This window comes from Prorops nasuta, unplaced genomic scaffold, assembly GCF_024137725.1.
Source record: "Prorops nasuta isolate Cenicafe-Biocafe unplaced genomic scaffold, Cenicafe_Pnas_1.2 PNAS00081, whole genome shotgun sequence".
Classification (NCBI taxonomy): domain Eukaryota; kingdom Metazoa; phylum Arthropoda; class Insecta; order Hymenoptera; family Bethylidae; genus Prorops; species Prorops nasuta.
Genome location: NW_027116878.1, coordinates 127834 through 147475, shown reverse-complemented (window position 1 = coordinate 147475; position 19642 = coordinate 127834). Strand labels below are relative to the sequence as shown.

General features: G+C 38.5%; 1 protein-coding gene across 2 annotated transcripts in view; it reads left to right on the top strand.

Annotated features, from left to right (window-relative positions):
* Window positions 1-18892, top strand: part of LOC136784857 (GTP-binding protein RAD-like) — a 32779-nt gene extending 13887 nt beyond the window's left edge. Inside the window, exons 4-8 of one of the 2 annotated variants that reach the window (XR_010824502.1) lie at window positions 438-706; window positions 4497-4660; window positions 9572-9954; window positions 14257-14348; window positions 15207-15252. Coding sequence is in view for 1 of the 2 variants with exons in the window: in XM_066745763.1 (XP_066601860.1) it covers window positions 438-706; window positions 4497-4660; window positions 14257-14348; window positions 15207-15399; window positions 15611-15846 (954 nt within the window). In the remaining variant the exon portion in view is untranslated. Of the gene's footprint in view, window positions 1-437; window positions 707-4496; window positions 4661-9571; window positions 9955-14256; window positions 14349-15206; window positions 15400-15610 lie in introns of those variants that run through there. The other variant, XM_066745763.1, reaches the window with a different exon arrangement.
* Window positions 18893-19642: the final 750 nt, after the last annotated feature.

Below are 19642 nucleotides of genomic sequence, written 5' to 3'. Positions count from 1 at the left end.
ATAAGCTATTTTCCAATATCCTTGTCAATCAGTCCATTATTAATTTTCAAGCATTTTGCGCATATCTGCAATAGCGATAAAATATAAGAGCTATCGCGCGATGATATATAGAAAATTGAAAATGAGTTGTTCTAGCTCCGGGTTATTTCGATTGAATATGCGCGCGAGACCCGGGGCAGTGGACGCTTTATTTTGCGATAATAAAAGAAGATTTAGAGATTAATAGTGAAATAATAAGGGGCGCGTGGCGTAATCAACGTGTCGAGCTCATTTTAGAAATAAGTTGGGCTACATGTTCAGAGAGAGAGAGAGAGAGAGAGAGAGAGAGAAATTGTTTTCGCACGCTGTTTAATTAAGCCTATAGCTCAATTCTATTACAATTCTATTATAAGAGACGTGCTCTCTTGTTATTCTTGTTGCTTTGCGCGTTTTTGCAGCCAATGCTGGCAGAATTGAAGCGCGGTGGTGCCGGTGGCTGTGGCGGCGGCGGCGGCGGCGGCGGCGGCGGCGTTGGTGGTGGAGCTGGTACCGACGAGAGTGAAATTGAAGATGGCGTCGAGTATTACAGGCTTCGATCTTTTTCCATAACGGCCAACGGAATTTTCAATTTGGGCGATTCTTTGAAGAGTCGACGCAGCAAAAGCATCAACAGTGTGACATCATCCGGTACCAGTTGCAGTAGCACCAGAGAAGCAAGGCTTTTGAGGTATACATATATATTTGTATATAAGCATTATTTTTAAAATAATAACTCATTTCTTCATTTTATGCCAAATTCCATCATTCTAATTAGATATCTGGACAAAATTAAAAGTTAAACTTTCAATCAATTATATCAATATTTACTATATACGTATAGGCTCTCGCGCGACTTTCATAATGTCCTGCATTAAAACTAGTCTATATACGAGCAACTTTATACATACCGTATTTTATTTGTAGGATAAAAGTTTTCTTTTTCTTTTTTTTGTTTTTTTCCAAGTAAAAATATTACAATCCACTTAAAGTTTCTCGGGGTCTGAATGGGTACATCCCGCAGCAGATATTTGGCATCGTCACGGTCATTAAATATTCTCACTCGCAGCAGAATATATTTCCAGTTGTAGTATCCTATTCTTACGGCAAACACCTACATATATATACTCCTGACCGATATCGATACATGGCAACCGTGTGCCATAAATCTATACACTCGATATAACTGGCCGAAGAAAATTCAATGAACTCACGCAGAAGCCCCTATAAGGATAATTTTATAAATAAATCTCTAACAAATTCACTAAAATATCGATTGAGAGGCGCGTCCAGTCACAGTAGGTATACACCTAATTCAATTGAGATGCTTTTATAAGATTCAGCATACATGGAATGCAATATACGCGAGATACTCTCATATCCTATAATCGCGATGACCTTGCTCCAAACTTGTCTCGCTTTTCCTTTAGATTTCACGCAGTAGCAAATTTTTCATTCGTTTCATGGTTTATCTGTATATATATATATATATGTATATAAATACCTATGATTTTTCAATGGATAAACGTATTGGTTTCTCGAACAAATAAGAAGATGTTTGAATCGGGAAAAATAGTATATAGATATTCCTGAATTGAATGCGATCTCTATGTGTTTTGTAATTGGATAGAAAATGTTTTCTCTTGTTTGATATATCGTAAGCTGCGCTTTAAGGCGTTAGAGAGAGTTAATTTCAATGTAATCTCTGCAGTGCAGGCGATTGGGGTACGTGCTCCGTGCATGCGATTTAATCAAAAGCTGGATGAGACAAGTTTGAAAGACATGGTCAATTTTGGTAGAGTTACTCTGTAGTGTGTAAAAAAAAAAAAAAAAAAAAAAAAAAAAAAATGAAAAATTGTTTGATAAGAAAGTTTATATATTATATAGTTGTGTGCCGATGATATGTGCTTCGCGCTTTAACAATGAAATTTCCTCCGCATAGTCAGATTTGTGATGCACCGGCAATGAAGCGTGTACGTTTCATGCATTCAATGTCATCGAGTGGTTTTATTGATTATTCTCGAGAATTCTATCGAAGTTGTTGTAAATGAAAATCGGATATAAGGGGGCTACAGTCCAGTTTTCATGCAATAGGTTATAGGAAATGGCGAATAGAAATGATAAGTAAAGTGAGACTCGCGCGCGCTACGTGGAATATCCCCCCTTAAGATGCCGTACAAGCTATAGCTTATATATATTTATTATCAGAGGTAGAGAAAAACATGAATAATCGCATGTTTTTCTTCTTCTTCTAAACCTATACCTACTATATATGAATTTCAAATAAACTTTAACGTTGCTATATACGAAATTGCTGCTGCGTCCTATACGCGTATCGATTTTTCCGCTTAAACGCACTCGAGAAATATTAGCATAAGGAAGAAGGAAATCATACCGCTCATTTACTTTTCTTTGATGAATTTCAGTAATTCCGTTGGGCAATGTTGACGAGACTCTAAAGTTTATATATATATATAAATAAAAGTGAAAAAAGGAATTAAAGAAAAAAAAAAGAAATAAAGTATATAATACTTTGACCAGATATATTAATTACTTATTAACGCTTTCTTTAAAATGTCTTGAGAAGGTATACAGATGTGATTGTGAACCATCAATTTCCTCGATTTTCTCTAAATAGTAAGTATATACAAGGTTATCATGTCTAAATAATGTTTTTCAATAGAAAGCGCTAATAATGTGAGAAAGGTTATACAAGCGGTCCAAGTTTATGAATCAAACGGTGAAGGATATATATATATATAGGGTTTATATAAATGATGATTGGTGCAAAGGACGTATGCTCGCCGGGGAGACGAGGATTGTCGTTGCGTCGACTAAAATTTATTAAGCGCGAGCTTATATATTGGTATTTGGATTATAAAGAATGAAAAAATGAAAAGCTAGGGAGATTGCATGGTCGGGTTTGTAGCTCGACGCTCTTTCGGTACGCAGTCCTGAAGGAAGTAGCTGCGCGCTGTGTTGCTCTCCTCTACCCACTCCTCCTTATATTCCTTTTAATTGCAACATCAGCTCCAGCAGCATTTCCAAGCATATATAGAGAGCAGCTTTTTCTCATGAATAATGCTATCTGCGAGCGAGAGTGCGCGCCTGCGCACGCCTCACCAAATTTACCCAAGCGAAAAACAATTGCGATGCACGTATATATAGATACTGTTCAATTTTTATCTCTCTGCTGCGTATAACGCAATAATCCTACTTCTATTATATACTTTCTATATGCAAAAAATCTCATCGACTCTACCAATAGAGTCCAAATTCATGTGTTTTTTGCCTATAGATATATATATATATATATATGGGACAACCAAGTAGGATAATTTTCATTCTCTATATATACCTGCGTGCATTTGATTCACTTTTAATACGATCGAGAATGGAGATTGCAATAACACGGTGGAATGTTGAACTTGTCGCGCGTGTGCCGTACGTATATGTATACCGTTATATGTTAATTGGAAGGATCGGTTGCGAGTGCAAACCTCGATTGGCTGCAAGTAACGAATTCTGGTCGTTCCGCGCTTATTTTCCATCTTCCTTCCAAAGTGTAAAATTTTACCTGCAGCTATAGGAATGTATATTTTAAGATGGTGGCTATATAGGACGGAGGAAAATCAAGGGGGCGCGCACCCATGTCATCGTCCACGCGAAATTCATTATAAATCGGCACATTCCAACAGAGATTTTATTACTGGCCAATTGTCTGCGAGATGATGAATTTTCTTTAATATTTCAAGCCCATGCAGCTTATACTTTGCCTTTATATACCACAAAGTACATATATACACATGTTATTTTGACGAAAAACGCGGCAAAAACTACCTATACCCTCCATGCGTACATTTTATATCATTATATAATTTACAATTAGTATCGTGTATCGCGCATTATAAATAACCATGAAATTGTGTCCTTGCATAACTTATTGTTGTACATTTTACTCGTAATAGCAACGGTAGGTATATATGTATAAATATATAGGAAAAAGCATCTGTCATTTAATTTTATCAAAGTGTGAGCGAAATTATATTTCTATAAAGAATAGCAAAGAAGAAAGTTGCAGTAAATTAACCGGACAGCAATAACGGATATATGTATAGGCTGGGCCGGCGCATGCAATTCTCGACACTCGCGCGACGAATCTATCTAAATATATATATATAGTATATAGACTTTGATTTGTCAATAATCTCATCCTGAGCTTTACTCTTCGTTCCCACGCTAATCGGAGTTTTTCTCCCTTTTTATTCTCGTAAGAAGACACTGCGTATCGGGGCTGCATGTTTTGGCTATAGCGTAAAGAAACGTGCATGGGAAATTATAACTAATTAGTGACATATTTATCGGAGCAGGCTGATAGGTTGTTTGTTTCGCGTTGGCGTTGGTGTTGCGCCGCGCGAGAGATTTTGCTTTAGAAGGGGATGAAAAAGATGCTAAAATTTCCCTTGGTTCTTGTGTCGCAGCTCGGCTTCTCAGCTTTCTGGCATCGAGGTGGAAGAGGAAACCAGCAATGAGAGAGTGGCCACTTACAAGGTAGGCATGCTGGGTGCATCCGGCGTCGGGAAAACCGCTCTTACCGCGCAATTCACCACGAGCGATTACATCTGTGCCTACGATGCTTCCCTTGGTGAGTGTTTTTCCTCTCTTCCTCTTTTATTCTTTCTTAAAGAACACGCGACGAGACCCTGCACGTATGTTAGCTATATATAGTAGTACACACTACGCCACTCTGCGTGTCCTGCAGCGCGCGCTGCGCATCGTTGCGCCTCTTCCCTAATTATTTGGCAAATGCGCCATGGGCGTCTGTCTCTGCGCATACACGTCGCTTTCTCAACACTTTATAACTAGATATATTCCTTATATATATATATTTGTACACACATACTCGTTATATCCATTCTTGCATTACATATATGCATGTATGGAAATACTGCGTGAATTCTACCTAGTATATATATATAGGTACATGCTGATTTTCATTGATTCTCGTGCGCGGCTACTGCGGCTGGCACGGCTCGTCTGCATGGATTTTCACCATTTCCCAATTAAAACGTCGCAAACTTTCGGGCCGAGGCACGACTTTGTCGAATTATTTGACTTTATAAATTGACCTTTCAATCTCATTATCCCCATAGCAACAATTAAACTTTTTACGCGGAAGAGAAAAAAACGTTGAACGTATGCTAAATAGAAAATAATTCCACTGCTGCGCAATACCGTAGCGAATTTGGTTCTAGCTAAAGGTATATGAAAAAGCAAAAAAAAGATTCAGAGTGATTCGCGCCAAAGCTGGAAAAACACGTGTACAGGTAAAAACTGAATAATCCTCGGATTTTTCTATACGCGTTTTTCTATTTATTACCATTTCTATATATATATACTTTCCACCAAACGCATGCGGTATAATCATTGACACTTTTTCACTACATATATATATGTATATAGTACTTCACACGAGAAATTAACTGCTGCGAATATATATATATATATATATATATATATATATATATATAATAGTATTGTTAATAAAGAAGAGGAAGGCGTGATGTGAGATTATTAAATTGGCTGAAAAAGGCCAAGCTCTGCGAAAAAAAAAACTTGACTATATACATATATACCGTATGATGATAAGGAACGATAATGAGCAGGGTTGGAAGCCTGCAAGCAGTATTTATCAGACATTTCTTTAGAGAGTATATGTATATATACCATCCGCGCATTTTACCTCGTCGTGGAAAAGACAAAAGCCAGTCGAGGAGAATTTTTCAGACAATCATAGTATAGCTCGATAATTTATTTCTTGCCTTAATTGTTCCTTATGGCTTATCGGGACGTAATTTCTTCATCATTTATTTCAGCCAACGCTGCAATGTAATATAAAAGTTGCAGAGAAGTTATATGTATAGATTCGAGGTGCATGGAATTGTTATTATTGCCTGTTAAATCGTGCAAATATTTCAACGATCGTGTCGAAAAATAAAGGGGGCTTTTGTTTGCGACAGAGAGAATGCATAATATAACGCGCGCCTCGCCTGCCTGCCTGCAGGACCGATCACACACCATTGAAATTCGTTGGAAAATTTTCCTGCGCGAACGAATATTATGCTCGAGATTTGTTGGTGTTGCAGCAATAAATTGCAATGGTCACTGATTTTATTCCTCGATGAATGTAACGTGATATGGACAATGTTATTTGCCAAGGTATAATAGTCCAATAATAAAGTTGATTACCATATCGCGAATCTCTCTCTCTCTCTCGCAAACCCCATGCACCCTTTTATATACTCGTCCTTTTTATCCTGGAAGAAAAATAGTGTCGCGAGATGCAACAGTTGTGCCAAACGACGAGCTGAGAGCTTGGATAAATCGCCCATGCAATTTTGGCTGAGCTACAATTTCCCTCAATTAACCTCGTTACAAACAGATTCATCCCATTTATCCATCAGTTTATCTTATTTTTCTCGTGCTCTCCCGTCGCCAAATGTAACATGCACTATATACTGCAGCGATCAAAGAGAAATAACATTGAAATAATCGAAGAGTGCATGGAAATGCATTATTAATCGCGAGCAAGCGCGACGGATATTCTGCAGTAAAACAATTAATCGAAACTTTTCTGCAATATATTCTGCGGAATCTCTCTCCTTCTGTTTTCCTTGTCTTTCTTCTTCTTTTCCTGCTGCTTTTCTCTTCCCGCCCAAATGAGAAAATCATATTTCCGCATATTACGCCCCACGAGCGGCACGAGCCAGTTCCAAGTCTGACCTCGCGTTATAACCAAACGAATCAACGGCCGCGATTACTGTTCTCTATATATATGTACCTTCGGACAGAGCGTTGGACTCATCATCGGTGCGCCGGACGGAGCCAGCGGTATGTACGTGTCAGCCGAGCTTCCAAGCGTATATATCACCGAAGGGTATATTTTTTCCGCAGCTTGGTCGGGCTGTGTGTGCGCGTGTACATCCATGCAAGCAGCCGTGCACACCCATTTCGGTCCAAGCCCACAAGTATATAAAAACGCTATTTCTCTCACACTCCTCCTGCGCGCCGCTTAACCTGCATGGAACTGGCCGCCGCGCACACACACAGGTTCGCTGACAAGTGGACGGACGGACCCCGCGCGGCCGCCGTTAGATTCCTCTAGAACCTTTACGAGGATTATCATTGATGCGTCGTATATATGAAGGGGACTACAATTTAATCTCCGAAAGGGAATAATTTTTCAGGGACGTTACTTTGACTTTACAAACGTGAGAGAAAGAGAGAGGGTGTGCAAATGTTTATAAATATATATATACATGCATATATAACAGGTTTTGTGAAAAAAGCTGAATAAGATTGAGCTGGGTACGTTGTCAGTACTTTTTGTCATTCTTTTATGAATAAAAGTATGAAGAGGGTAATTTATATAGGGTCGGAATGTTCAAAGAACATTTGCATTTAACGCTGAAACGTTATTTTTATGTTGTTGCATTGTATACGCGTACGGCATTTCCCGCGGCAAGATTGTCCATCCCTGTTCCAGCACGGCTCTCCCGTGCTATTTTTAGAGATCCTTCTCTTGGGTCCTTGAACCCTCGTTTTTTTCCTTTTCCTCCCCCTCTTCCCCGCTCCACGATTCTCTCATCCGCTGAATCTCCTCTGAACTTTTGCCAGATCTCTAGCCATTATCCCTATTGGCTCTGCAACAACGCATGTGGAAAATATCGAAGAAGCTATATAGCTATAGAAATACGCCAAGTTTACTCTGTTTAACGCCATTTTTTACACTTGCTAATCCAAGCTTGCTTGAAAGTCACATGTAGAAAAACTGAAGAATAATCCTTCTGAAATATATATATATATATATATATATATGTAGAGCAAAAACTTGGCGCGTTAATTATATAGAGTAAATTGATCGAAAGCCTAGTGTCTATATATATCGATTGTTTCAATGATATAAGGTTTCCTTCCTTGCCTGGAGAAAAATGATGAAAACTATTTCACTGACGCAAGTAAAGCTGCAATGCAGTTTAGCTCTGCGTAAGTATATGGTTGAAACGAGAAATTTGTCTAGCTCAAAATGTGTTGAAAGCGTACGCTGGTGTTTCACTTTGAAAAATTTTACAACTTTCTAGAAGATAGAAAGTTGGCTGGCAATGTAGAATTTTCCGTTAGTATACGTGTGCGCGTATGAAAGTGTTTCTTCTTTTATCTCGATATTTTACTCGATCGAAACTACCCGGAAGGAACGACGCGCATCGGGAAAAGCGGAGCTTCCAGATTTTCGCCAGTTTTAACGTTGACTTTACTACTGATTTCGTCTCGTCCTTCTTGCAAACCGGCCGAACCTCATCGCTTTATTACTATATATATATATATATATATATATATATATTCTATATCCTGCACGATACTTTACAACCATCTCTGCAGCTTTTACACCATTCTGCCCACCTTCGCTCTTCATTTTCCTTCTTTTATCCTCTTCCTCTACATCTCTGCTATTACTTATACTTTGAATTCAGTTTTCTCCACGCGCTCTCTTCGTTGCTCCCTCTTTCACGCCTGCTGCAAAAGATGAGAGTGCAGCATAGAGATAGAGAGAGAGAGAGAGAGAGAGAGAGAGAGAAATTTTCTTCCAAGCATTTATACTATACGCGAGATATCATATCACCGACGTTGAATGAAAGTATATATGTATATATATATATATATATTATATAGCAAAATCGATATAGAGCTTATATGCGGTGCATGTATATATATTTCAGGCTGCTTTTTCCCAAGTTCTTCAAACTGGTGTGATTTTAGCGACAATTATTATATATGAATATTAATGCAGTAAGTTTAGTAATAAATGAAAAATGTAATGTACGTTACATGACGATCATGCACGCGCGGGGCTTTTGCATTTTTAAACCCATCGCATGGCAGTTGAGCAATTTGTAGTGAATCTTCATGAGAGAGGAAATTTTTGAAGGAAGGAAATATATTATATTATATATATATATATATATATATATATATATATGTAAAATCTATATAAAAAGTTTATGTTTTGCTTTACAACTTAAATAATTGTATAACATATGTTAGAATGGCGCGCTGTTAAAATTGCACGGTGAAATTGAAAACTTTTTTGAAGCTACGGTATATGGACGTACAACTACTAACTAGCGCATGCAGACATGCACGTGCGCTCAATTACAGTGCTACTCAAAACTTTGAATGCTTTTTTCCCGACGCGCTGAATTTTGCACGCGGTGCACAAAGATCGAAGAAATACTCGACCGATTTCGCTTCAGGTTCGAAAGAATGTTCCTTATTAAACCAATTGGCCTTTGCTGCATGACACAATTAAAGCTTCGCAATATCTTGTTTAACGCTATAAAAAAGTTATTAGGAAAATTTAAAAAGAGAAAACATGAAGTTACTTTGAAAAACGTATACGTGTTTCTTTTGCAAGTGTCGGAATAAAACATTTTCCAGCTTTATGCAAAGCATATTTGCACAAATCAATGGAATTTTCTTGGTATTTCTGATGTTACAGATGGCTTCTACCGACCTCTGCACTCTGTACTGCGAATTTTTTTATTATCTACTTTCAGTCACGCTATTATATATATATATATATATATATATATATATATATGTGTGTGTGTACTATATAAAAATAATAAATATTTCAACAAAGAAGAAAAAGAAATAATGCTTCATAGAGCTGTTATACCGAAGAGTAATCATGGAAAATTGCCAATTACCAAAATCAATCTATATCCAGTATTTTCTGAAACAAGAGATGGTCGAAAGGTGTGCAGGTTGTTTCACTTTGAACGGTGCATTCCAAGTCTGATGTTGTACATGTACAGGCATGCAATAAATGATCATTAAATGCTGCGCGCGTTCCCCATGGAAACGGACTCCTCTATAAAGGTGAAGCATTAATGGTATCTTGATCCTCTTCGGCCATGAAAAATATGTGTGCGCGTGCGCTCAGCCTGTTTACTGCAAATTTCTCCCAGTCATTCTCCTTTCGACAAATCCACCGCAGTTGCTCCCATTCGTACAATAAAATAGGCAATAAAATTAAATATATATACTCACACACACAAATAATACGTATTTCTTTTTCCTGCATGCCTTGGAGCATTGTCAAAAAGACAGACAGCCACAATTATTTTCCTTTTTCTTATCCTATACGAGCTGAGAGTACCGTCGCGTCGTCTCGCTACAATTTTCTATCCAATATCACGTACAATAATCCTTTGTCTATACTACTGCGTGTTGCGATCGCAATTATATTCTTATTTCGCTAATGGCACCAGTTGTGCATGCTTCTGCCTTGCGTTTATGTTGTATATATATATATATATATATATATATATATATATAATATGTATATATAGAGAGTATAAGAAGAGAAGAGGGGGAGAGGGGGAGAGACCTGAACCATCCCACAGGCACCTGTGCAGTCGTATCGGTATTATCAACAGAGGGAGAGAGAGATGTGAGATTGGAAAACTTTCCTTTACGCTATTCTTGGCAATAAAATTTCCCTTAACAATAGTCAAGTTTTGAGGGATCCTTCGACGAGTTTTAAAGCAGCAGCATCTTTTCTCGCAGATTTTAATTGAGATTAAGTTTTGCAGTGAAAACTCGGGAATCGAGAGAAATGAAGGTTTTTCGAAAGTTTCTTGGCGCAAGGCCTTATTATAAACTGCTCGATGTAATGGCCTGGTAAATTTAGATGGAAAATTGGCGAGTATCGACTGTGTATTGCGAGTGGCAGCTAACTCGTTTCTCGCAGCGGATTAAAGAATCGTTGTCCGCGCGCGCGCGAGCACGCACGCCAACTTGAACGGACACGCGCCACTTAAATCTTCGAGTTTCCTTCTCTTCCGAGAACAGTTTTTATGTTAACTTTGAAATTACACCGCAGCTCTCCTCTCTGCACGGTCCTTCCTTCCTTCCTTCCTTCTTTCATTGCAGCCCTAAATAGACGCGTATATATATATATATATATGTATATGTATATAGAATAAGAGACGGAGGATGGATCAGAGATGGATGAATTTCCCCCTTTACCTCTCTCTTCAGCATTTCAGCAAAGTTCCTACATTTGTTATAGAAATTCTATTCTTTTACCACACGCGCGCGCGCGTAGTATATTTGTATATCTATATGTATACGCTGGCCTATACAATATGTGTATATAGATGCGCGTATGCCTCTGCCCCGTTACCCAGGATATCATACCATCCATAAAAAAATGTCCAAAAGAAGCAGAGTATAATGTTTATGAGCACTGTCCATTTGTCTCTGCATGCTATTGTCAAGTGTTTTCTCATGAATCGATGTACATATATGGCTTATTGCGCACGCTTTCACCTAAACCCATACCCCAACAGTCATTTAATCAGTATCCTCTAGATTCTATCGGTGTTGATGCTTCGGCAAAACTGAAAAAGTAATAAGCCTCCACAGTGACCCCTGTCCTCTGAAACATTTCTTTCGCTGCGTGTTTCACATGAAATTTTCTTCGTTACTCCTTCGACTCGCTGCAGCTACCCTACCCGTCAGCTGCATGAGAAGAGAAATCTGCAGCTCTCTGATATATATATATATATATATATATATACATAAATAATCGTAAAACTTATTGAATGCGGAGAGTCGACTCTTTTCACGTGCTAAAACTTTCACCGGCTATATATCATATATAACTGTCAATATTTTCCATACTATGTATAGATATAGAGGGAATATATGCGCTGGAAGCAAAAAGAAATCTAGCATCCTGCATCTCCCACGTGTAAGTGTTTCTTCCAACTCTCGTCTGCTAGCTCCTCATCGATCCATCCCTCGTTTTGTCTGCTTTATTTCCGGGGTAGTTTCTAACTTGTGCTTAATTGGCTTAGCTATATGTATATATATATATATATATACACACACACTCGAGAAGGGAGCGCTGCCTTTATTATCGTCCTTTCGATATTTCCATTATTCCAAGAAATTCAACCACGCGCCTCAATTATATATCGATCAATATACATATACAATACAGTTTAATTATAATACTATTAGCATTTCCGCCTCGTCAAACATGCCAAATCTCACGTTTGAAATTTTACCTAGAAAATTAATCGCCAAAATATTTGCAGCACAGCCAAGTGGAAAATCAAATAAATCGTGCAATTATTTATTCTTCTTTGGTCAGTAACTGTAAAAAGCTTCTAGGTTTTAGGGTCATGTAAGTATATATACTATCGTGCTATAACAAACCTTGTTATTATACATACATATATATATATACATACGACGCATACGTACATGTTTAAAGGGAATTATCAAGATGGACTGTTCCAATTAAATACACTCGCGCGAGCCTTAAAATTGCTCCGCGTAATTAATTCACCGCGTAAAAATGAAGGGCTAAAGCTTTCAACTTGGCGGCATCGAGAGGTCAGAAAGAAAAAAGATAAACATTGATCGGGCGAATGAACCGATGTCGCGCGTCCGCCCGCGACTGCCTGCATGGGTTAACGGCTAAGCTCCCACATATATATACTAAATATTTTTCTTCCCATACATTTGTATACGCTGCGGCCTGGGCAAATGAAAAGTTTTTCCACAATAATATCATCCATTGAGATTTATTACATTAATATATCGCAGAGTGAATTCTCACGGGAATTCGATAGCTGTTCAAATATCGACATAATATTCCTTGCGCCGGAAGAAATCAGCAAGTTTGGCATAAGGGGCAGCAGGCAGTTGCAAAGTCTTTGACGAAATTTTCACAAGGGCAAGAGAATAATATAAAAGAAGCACATATTAATATTGGAGTTGCTGTTTCTCGCTGAAATATTGCTTGACCGATATGAAATATATATATATATATATGTATCGCGCAGCACGCACATTGTTGGCTCAGCAGCGGAGACATATAACTTTGCCTCGTCGATAAATCTCCACGCACATCAGTACGTGTTATTCGTTACTCGTTGAATAGAGATGTATGTCACTGTGTGTATGTGTGTATAATATATACAGGATGAGAGTAATGTTTTACGTACCATCGCCAATAACTCTTTTACTTTGGATTTCAGAGAGAAATATGTTTGAAAGTAAAGTTTTACGTCTTGTATAAGCTGTGCGGCAAAGAAGGATATGATACCAGTTTAAATTTCCAAGGTTATTCCAAGGTAACGAAGAGGTCAGCTTGAGCTTTCTAAATGAAAAACGCCCTGTATATCACTACAGATTTTCTTGTAATCGATCTCAAGAGCTTTCCAAAACACTGATATACATCGATCTATCTTTTCGTTCGTTCAGCAGATATTTCAGTTTGACATTACATACATGCCGGGTGTATGTACAGAGGTGGTTGCGGACTTGACGAAATAGTGCAGTATACGTAACCGATGAGCATACACGTGCTTAGCACCCGCCCCTCACCTATTATACTCATCGTTTCAAAGAAATATATCCAATTGATTGATATAGGACCGAATGATAAACCAATAAATATGGTGTTTTGAAAAGTTGTTGAAACAGCAGCTAGCATGGCTATATAGACAATTATGTGGATGATACGCGCACGTGTGGGACGTGGTCCGTTGAGAAAACTCAGTTGACCTTCGTGTAACCTTTAAATGATCTTTCAAGATGATATTAATGGCACGATACCTTTCCACCTTGAAAGTCATAGAAAATTTGTTTGAAAGATATTTCTCTAAAATGTGCATGTAAAATAAGGAATTCGTTTTGGGTGCAGGTGCATTAAAAACGACTGGAATCGCGTACCCTCCACCTATAGGTATACGCCCCTTTGATCGATAATCGATCGAGATTCGTGCAGTACACGCACTCTCTGCTCCGAATGTATAAATTAAAGCCTACGAACCGAACAAATTACTCTGAAAGAGAGACGTACGGCTTTGGTAGAAATTAACTGCATGTATGTTGCTGTTGCGCGCGTGTACCGTATATAGCCTCTCCCATGCAGCCCTATATATATACATGTACAATCGGCTTCATTAATCATTTAGCGTTAATCGCATCCGAAATTCGTATATAGATTCTCAAAGCTTCGCTACACACCGTATTATATATATATATATATAATCTAGTCCGTCGCCGTCCGCTTACGTTTACTTTGGTTGATTGCAGGCTCGCTGCTTGATTATAATGCAAAGCCTCTCTCCATATAATAATACTTTAAATCTGTTGTAGACGAGGAGTACGGTCAAAAGAGCGTCTCGGTGATGCTGGACGGGCAGGAAACGGAACTGGATATCATTGATCATCCTGCCGCTGAAATGTCGGTAAGTAATAAAAAGCCTATATACATATGGTATATAAATTCATAATAATGCGGATATTCGGCCAATCGCGCGTGCTGATGACCATGCAATTACATTGAATTATTAGAGATGCTTTCGCCTTAGCTGCGGTACGTGATGGAATTGGGCAAAATAACACACATTTCGTTTCCTTTTCATGGTATATACGCGGGAATTTAACGCGGAGCCTAGAGAGATCGAGATGGAAGCTAACCCTCCGAGAGGAGTTTTTTCCAAAGCTGGGCCATTTCAAAACGATATAAGGTCTCATTGTTTCCTCTTTACTCCATCGCCTAATGTTTCCCCGTATATGAATTTCGAGAGAAAATGGGAAAGAAGTACGAGTTATTGGAAGGATGGGCGTGCGCGCTCTTCTCTATTTAAAATTTAACAGATTTAACTTGCAAAAGATATATAATTCCCCAGCAAGGTCCAAGAGTTTCATCGCATGGATTTACAGTTTTTCCATTCGCGGAGGTAATAAGCTTCATATCGATATTGATTTTAAGGAATAGTAATCTTCCCCTATAATATTATAATGCAAGTGCAAAAATATTAAGGTTCCGTGACGAAATTCATAGGAGATGAAAGGGTCGCGTAGCGAGATTCGAACCTGAGAGAGAAAGAGAGAGAAATGACAGGAGAATAGTGATAGTATTAGTGTCTTTTACCCGTTTAGCAATTTTTCATATGGATCGAGATTCACTATTTTCAAAGCTAAATAGTGAAATAATTAGTATATATGTAGTACACATGCAATACATAATATAGCTATATATAGAGTAGTGTGACAGGACTGACTTTTAAGCTTGACGCACGTTTCTTTTTTCTTATATCGAGGTGGAAACTTTCTGCTCGACCTACGATCCTGACGTGTACGTAGTGGTGTACTCCGTAGTGGACAGACCAAGTCTGAAAGTGGCCGAAGAAACGTTGCTTTACCTGTGGAAAAGCGACTACATGGCTAGCCATGGCGTGATCCTGGTCGGTAACAAGGTCGACCTAGAACGGAAGCGGCAAGTTCCGTCAGTGGGTAAGTGTGCTCCTCCACGAGGAAAATGACTCTCATCGAGCTTTCCTTCGCGATACACCCTTCTATATATATATATATATATATATATACAAAAAGAGCATTTCCACCATTTTAAATGTCGACTTTAATTATTTGCTCGAGTTTCAAGATGGGGCGATGTATCTTTTGCAAATCTGGCTAAAATTGTTGACGTTGGATGTTTCACTTGTAGTGGGTCGACGTTTGGCCAACAGCTGTGGCTGCAAATTTATCGAAACTTCGTCGGGACTGGCTCACCACGTGGACGAGTTGTTGGTTGGAATTCTTGCGCAGATCAAGCTTAATCCTCAACGCGATAGGGACCAAGCAACCAGACGACGAAGAAGCAGACATCGCCGAAGAATCCTCAAACATCTGCTGGGATTCAAGAGGAAAACCAAAAGCTGCGAGAATCTCTTTGTTCTCTAACGCCTCGGTATCGCCAACTCGCTATATGCTCTATGCTCTATCCTCTATGCGCTTATATATCTTCTTGTTTTCCTCTGCGAGAAAAACAAGTAAACATGGAGAAACAATTAAAAGGAACATTGAAAGCGTGGCTCGCATGCACGTGCATTAAGAAACGGGACGGTTTTTAATTGTGGACAATCGCGAGAAACATCTCCGCAAGTATATGCTGCGCAGTATGTCAAAGCAATGAATTTTAAAGAAAGGCATGAAGGATAGGCGAGGGAGAAATGGTGAAAACAGTAGTAGAGAGGACGCGTTTTCGAAGCAAATGTATACGAGCACTGGTGCTGCAGGCGTGTCTGCGCCGCATCCGCTTTCCAAAGAACGATATAGTTTTCGTCCTGCGCGCGACATCTGTTCGAAATAATTCCTATATAATCGGTTAAATGTGCGCAAAGAAATATCTGCAACTTTTACGAATCTAAATGAAATCTTCGAGCCTCCAGACACTTGGCCATTATTTATTATACACTCATATACATATTATACCGCTATAATGATACTTTTCGTATATATAAGAACAAGATTTATTCGATATGTATATATATTATATACGCTATATTCGGCTGCTGGAAACCAATCAAGTAAACGGGCAATATAGTATACTATATATAAATCTCACTTGTACCAATATCAACAGAATGGACCATTTGCAAAAAGTATAAATTTTTACTGACAACTACATATATATATATATATATATATAATGTTTTAAAACGAACTTAAAAGACAACAGGAAACAGCGAAAAGTATGTTCCTAGGGATTAATCTTAGCGATAAAGTATTAGATTTTTCCAACTAGAGGATAAAATTTATTTCTACCCTCCGAAATAAATAAATATACATATATATATATATATACATATAACCTGCAACAAATCAAATCTTTCACCATTATGATACGCGTGAAGAGAAAACCGAGCCTGCAGATCTTTTCTACCGTCTTAAAATAGCAGCAGCGTAAAGAGGAGATTTCAAAAATTGTCAATGTCAATTACCTTATTGGTGTATTGTGTCACATATATACTAGCTTATTTTAAAATTATCAATTATACATTGCTGCTCTTAACACTTTTCCTTATATAGTCTACAAATCATTTTGCTCGTTTTATCCATTTCTTCGAGTCAAATTTACATCGATTCAATATCCCTATACATATACACGTCTGATTTGATTGTTGCAAAGTGTATAAAATTGTTCACATTTCTTTTCCTCTGTTTTACAATCAGAGTCACGTGTATATCTGTTACTTTGAACTAGCATAATTGTATATACTCGTAAGATTTCTTCAAAAATGGCTCAAGAATTTAGGGTATTGCAACATTTACAATATAGCATGTTAACATTGAGAGAAGGAGATATTTGAATGTACCGATATCTAGTTTAAAGAGATTTCAGTTTTTATATATCAATCTACGTGTTAAGCGAGCCTAATAAACAATGCAAATATCAATGATAATCATGCACCGTTCTAGAAAAACGTCACAACTTCATTTTACAATATTTAACACGAGGAAGCTTCATTTCTATGTCGCGCACAAACAAGCCCATCGACAATTCTTAATAGAGTCGAGAAAATGAAATTCCGGCGAGATCAAAGACGCGAGCTTCACAAATTTCAAATTCGATCAAATTGAATTTGAAAGGATTGTGTCATCCGTGTCGTAGCAGTATAGTCGCATCTAAAGTCTACCATTTTAATTGTCATCACGATTAGCACACGATACTCCACTGCTCCAGTTTGTATAAACGCACCTTTTTAAAAACAATTAATAGCCCCGCGGTGGCCATTTTCTCAAAGAAATGTCAGTATTTTCAATATTCACCCCTATATAACATAATTTCGGTAAAAGAGAACTATAAGAATAAATGCAGGTCTAACATTCGAATAATTAAAGGACTTGTTTAAAATAAAGAATATCTCTATTTGATGGAAACATTAAGAAAAGCTGGATGAGTCAACGCGTTCGTTATTTCAGCAATTTGTCAAGCTTTCTGACAAAATGTGGTCCGAGGTTCGATTAGTTTGATGGAGCTTCGCGCCCCTACAAGAATGAAAGCCAAGGGTAAGAAGGGCCGCAGGATCGATCGTAGGAATTGTGCCGCAAGGCAAGATTACCTTTTCTTATAATAATAAGCATCGGGCTCCTGCGAAAGCTCTTACTCTTATATAACCAGCGACACACAGCGTCATCGTTTCTCGAGAGCCTCTGTCCCCATAGCCACTCGACCTCGTCGCTTACCCACCCCTATCGAGTCAGTATCCACCCCTCTTCTTCCACCGGTTCATCTTTTCCGTTGTATATTCGACTATCTGCAACAGCAGCATTCCGTCCACCTCCCCCCCCCCCACGCCTCACACCTTTTACCACCTACACATGTATACCTACCCATATCTGTACACACATACACAGGCTCGAGCCTATGCTAATGAGAAAAGCCTTTTATCCAAAGTTTTTTTTGGTTTCCCCCTTAAAAGAACTTTATAGTTTTATATGCTGACTTTTAAAGGCCCCTATCTCGATAGGTAAGCCCATTGAAACATTTGTGCCGAATCGACGCTTGGTCGAAAAAAAGAAAAAAGAAGAAGAATAAGAAAGTCTTCTTCCTCTATATACCGTCAAGTTATGCAACTTCGACGCAATGAAAATGCTGATGTACTTTAATTACACAATTTATTTGACGAAAAAACATCGTTTCTCCATGCTTTATCGTTCTCTTCGAGCGTTTCCCTCTCGCTGAACGCAAAGAGTGCACTAATATATACTGTGACATATTTACAAAAGAGAGTGGTATACTCATTGTCATTCCTAAACGAGGATATCCAGTTCGCATACCCTTAATATTTTTCCACACAAATTTTATCAGCTTATTCTCTCACGGGATAAAAATCGTTTACCTCCCCACTTTCCGATTGATCTCGTCCCAATGTTACAATTCATCCTTCGAGTGGATCACGAGAGAGTGCGGTCCATACGAGCTTTGTAAAACCAGCGTCAACAGTGGGAAACTAAAAGTAAGAGAGAGAGAGAGAGAGAGAGACATAATATTATTATTAATAAATGTGTGCATGTGTCGATAGAAAAGGGGAGTGGTGAGAACGTCGCTGTGTGTATGGATATGTTTAATATCAGTACTTGGTTAAATTTAGCGTGTTCGCGTAAAACATGAAAGAGGGCTACGAAGAAAGCTGGCAGTGCTGCGGAAGGATCTTCTGTCGTCTCTTAAAAGCGTGGGATGGGGGAGGCGGGGGTATTCTTGTTTAAAAGTTTGCTGCTGACTTACGAAGGTAGCAAGGGAGAGGATAGCAAGCGGTGCTGCAAATTTTCTCTTGGATGATCCGCGGTGGTGGAGGAGGTGGAGGTGGGGGTGGTAGAGGACAGGGACAACAAGGACTTGGAGTTACAGGACAGCATGGTGGAGGAGGCAAACACACTGGTCTTCTGCAAGGCAGTCGGCAAGGTATCTCCTCGATTCTCGGTGGTATCGTTATGGTACAAGTTGGCGGGGGTGTTACTTGAGGGCATTTACTGAAATTTAATTTCACGCAAAACCTTATATGGCGCAGCACATATGGTGTGTTTATCCATTTATCATTATTATTCAAACTCAATATAATGGTATCGAGTCGACTAAACCAATCGGTCCGTTAGTCCGCGTATACTTTACCCAAAATATATATTGCTAAAATCAACCCAAAATCTACCACGAGTTAACGCCTATTATTTAGCAGACTTTTTAATCCATACACTA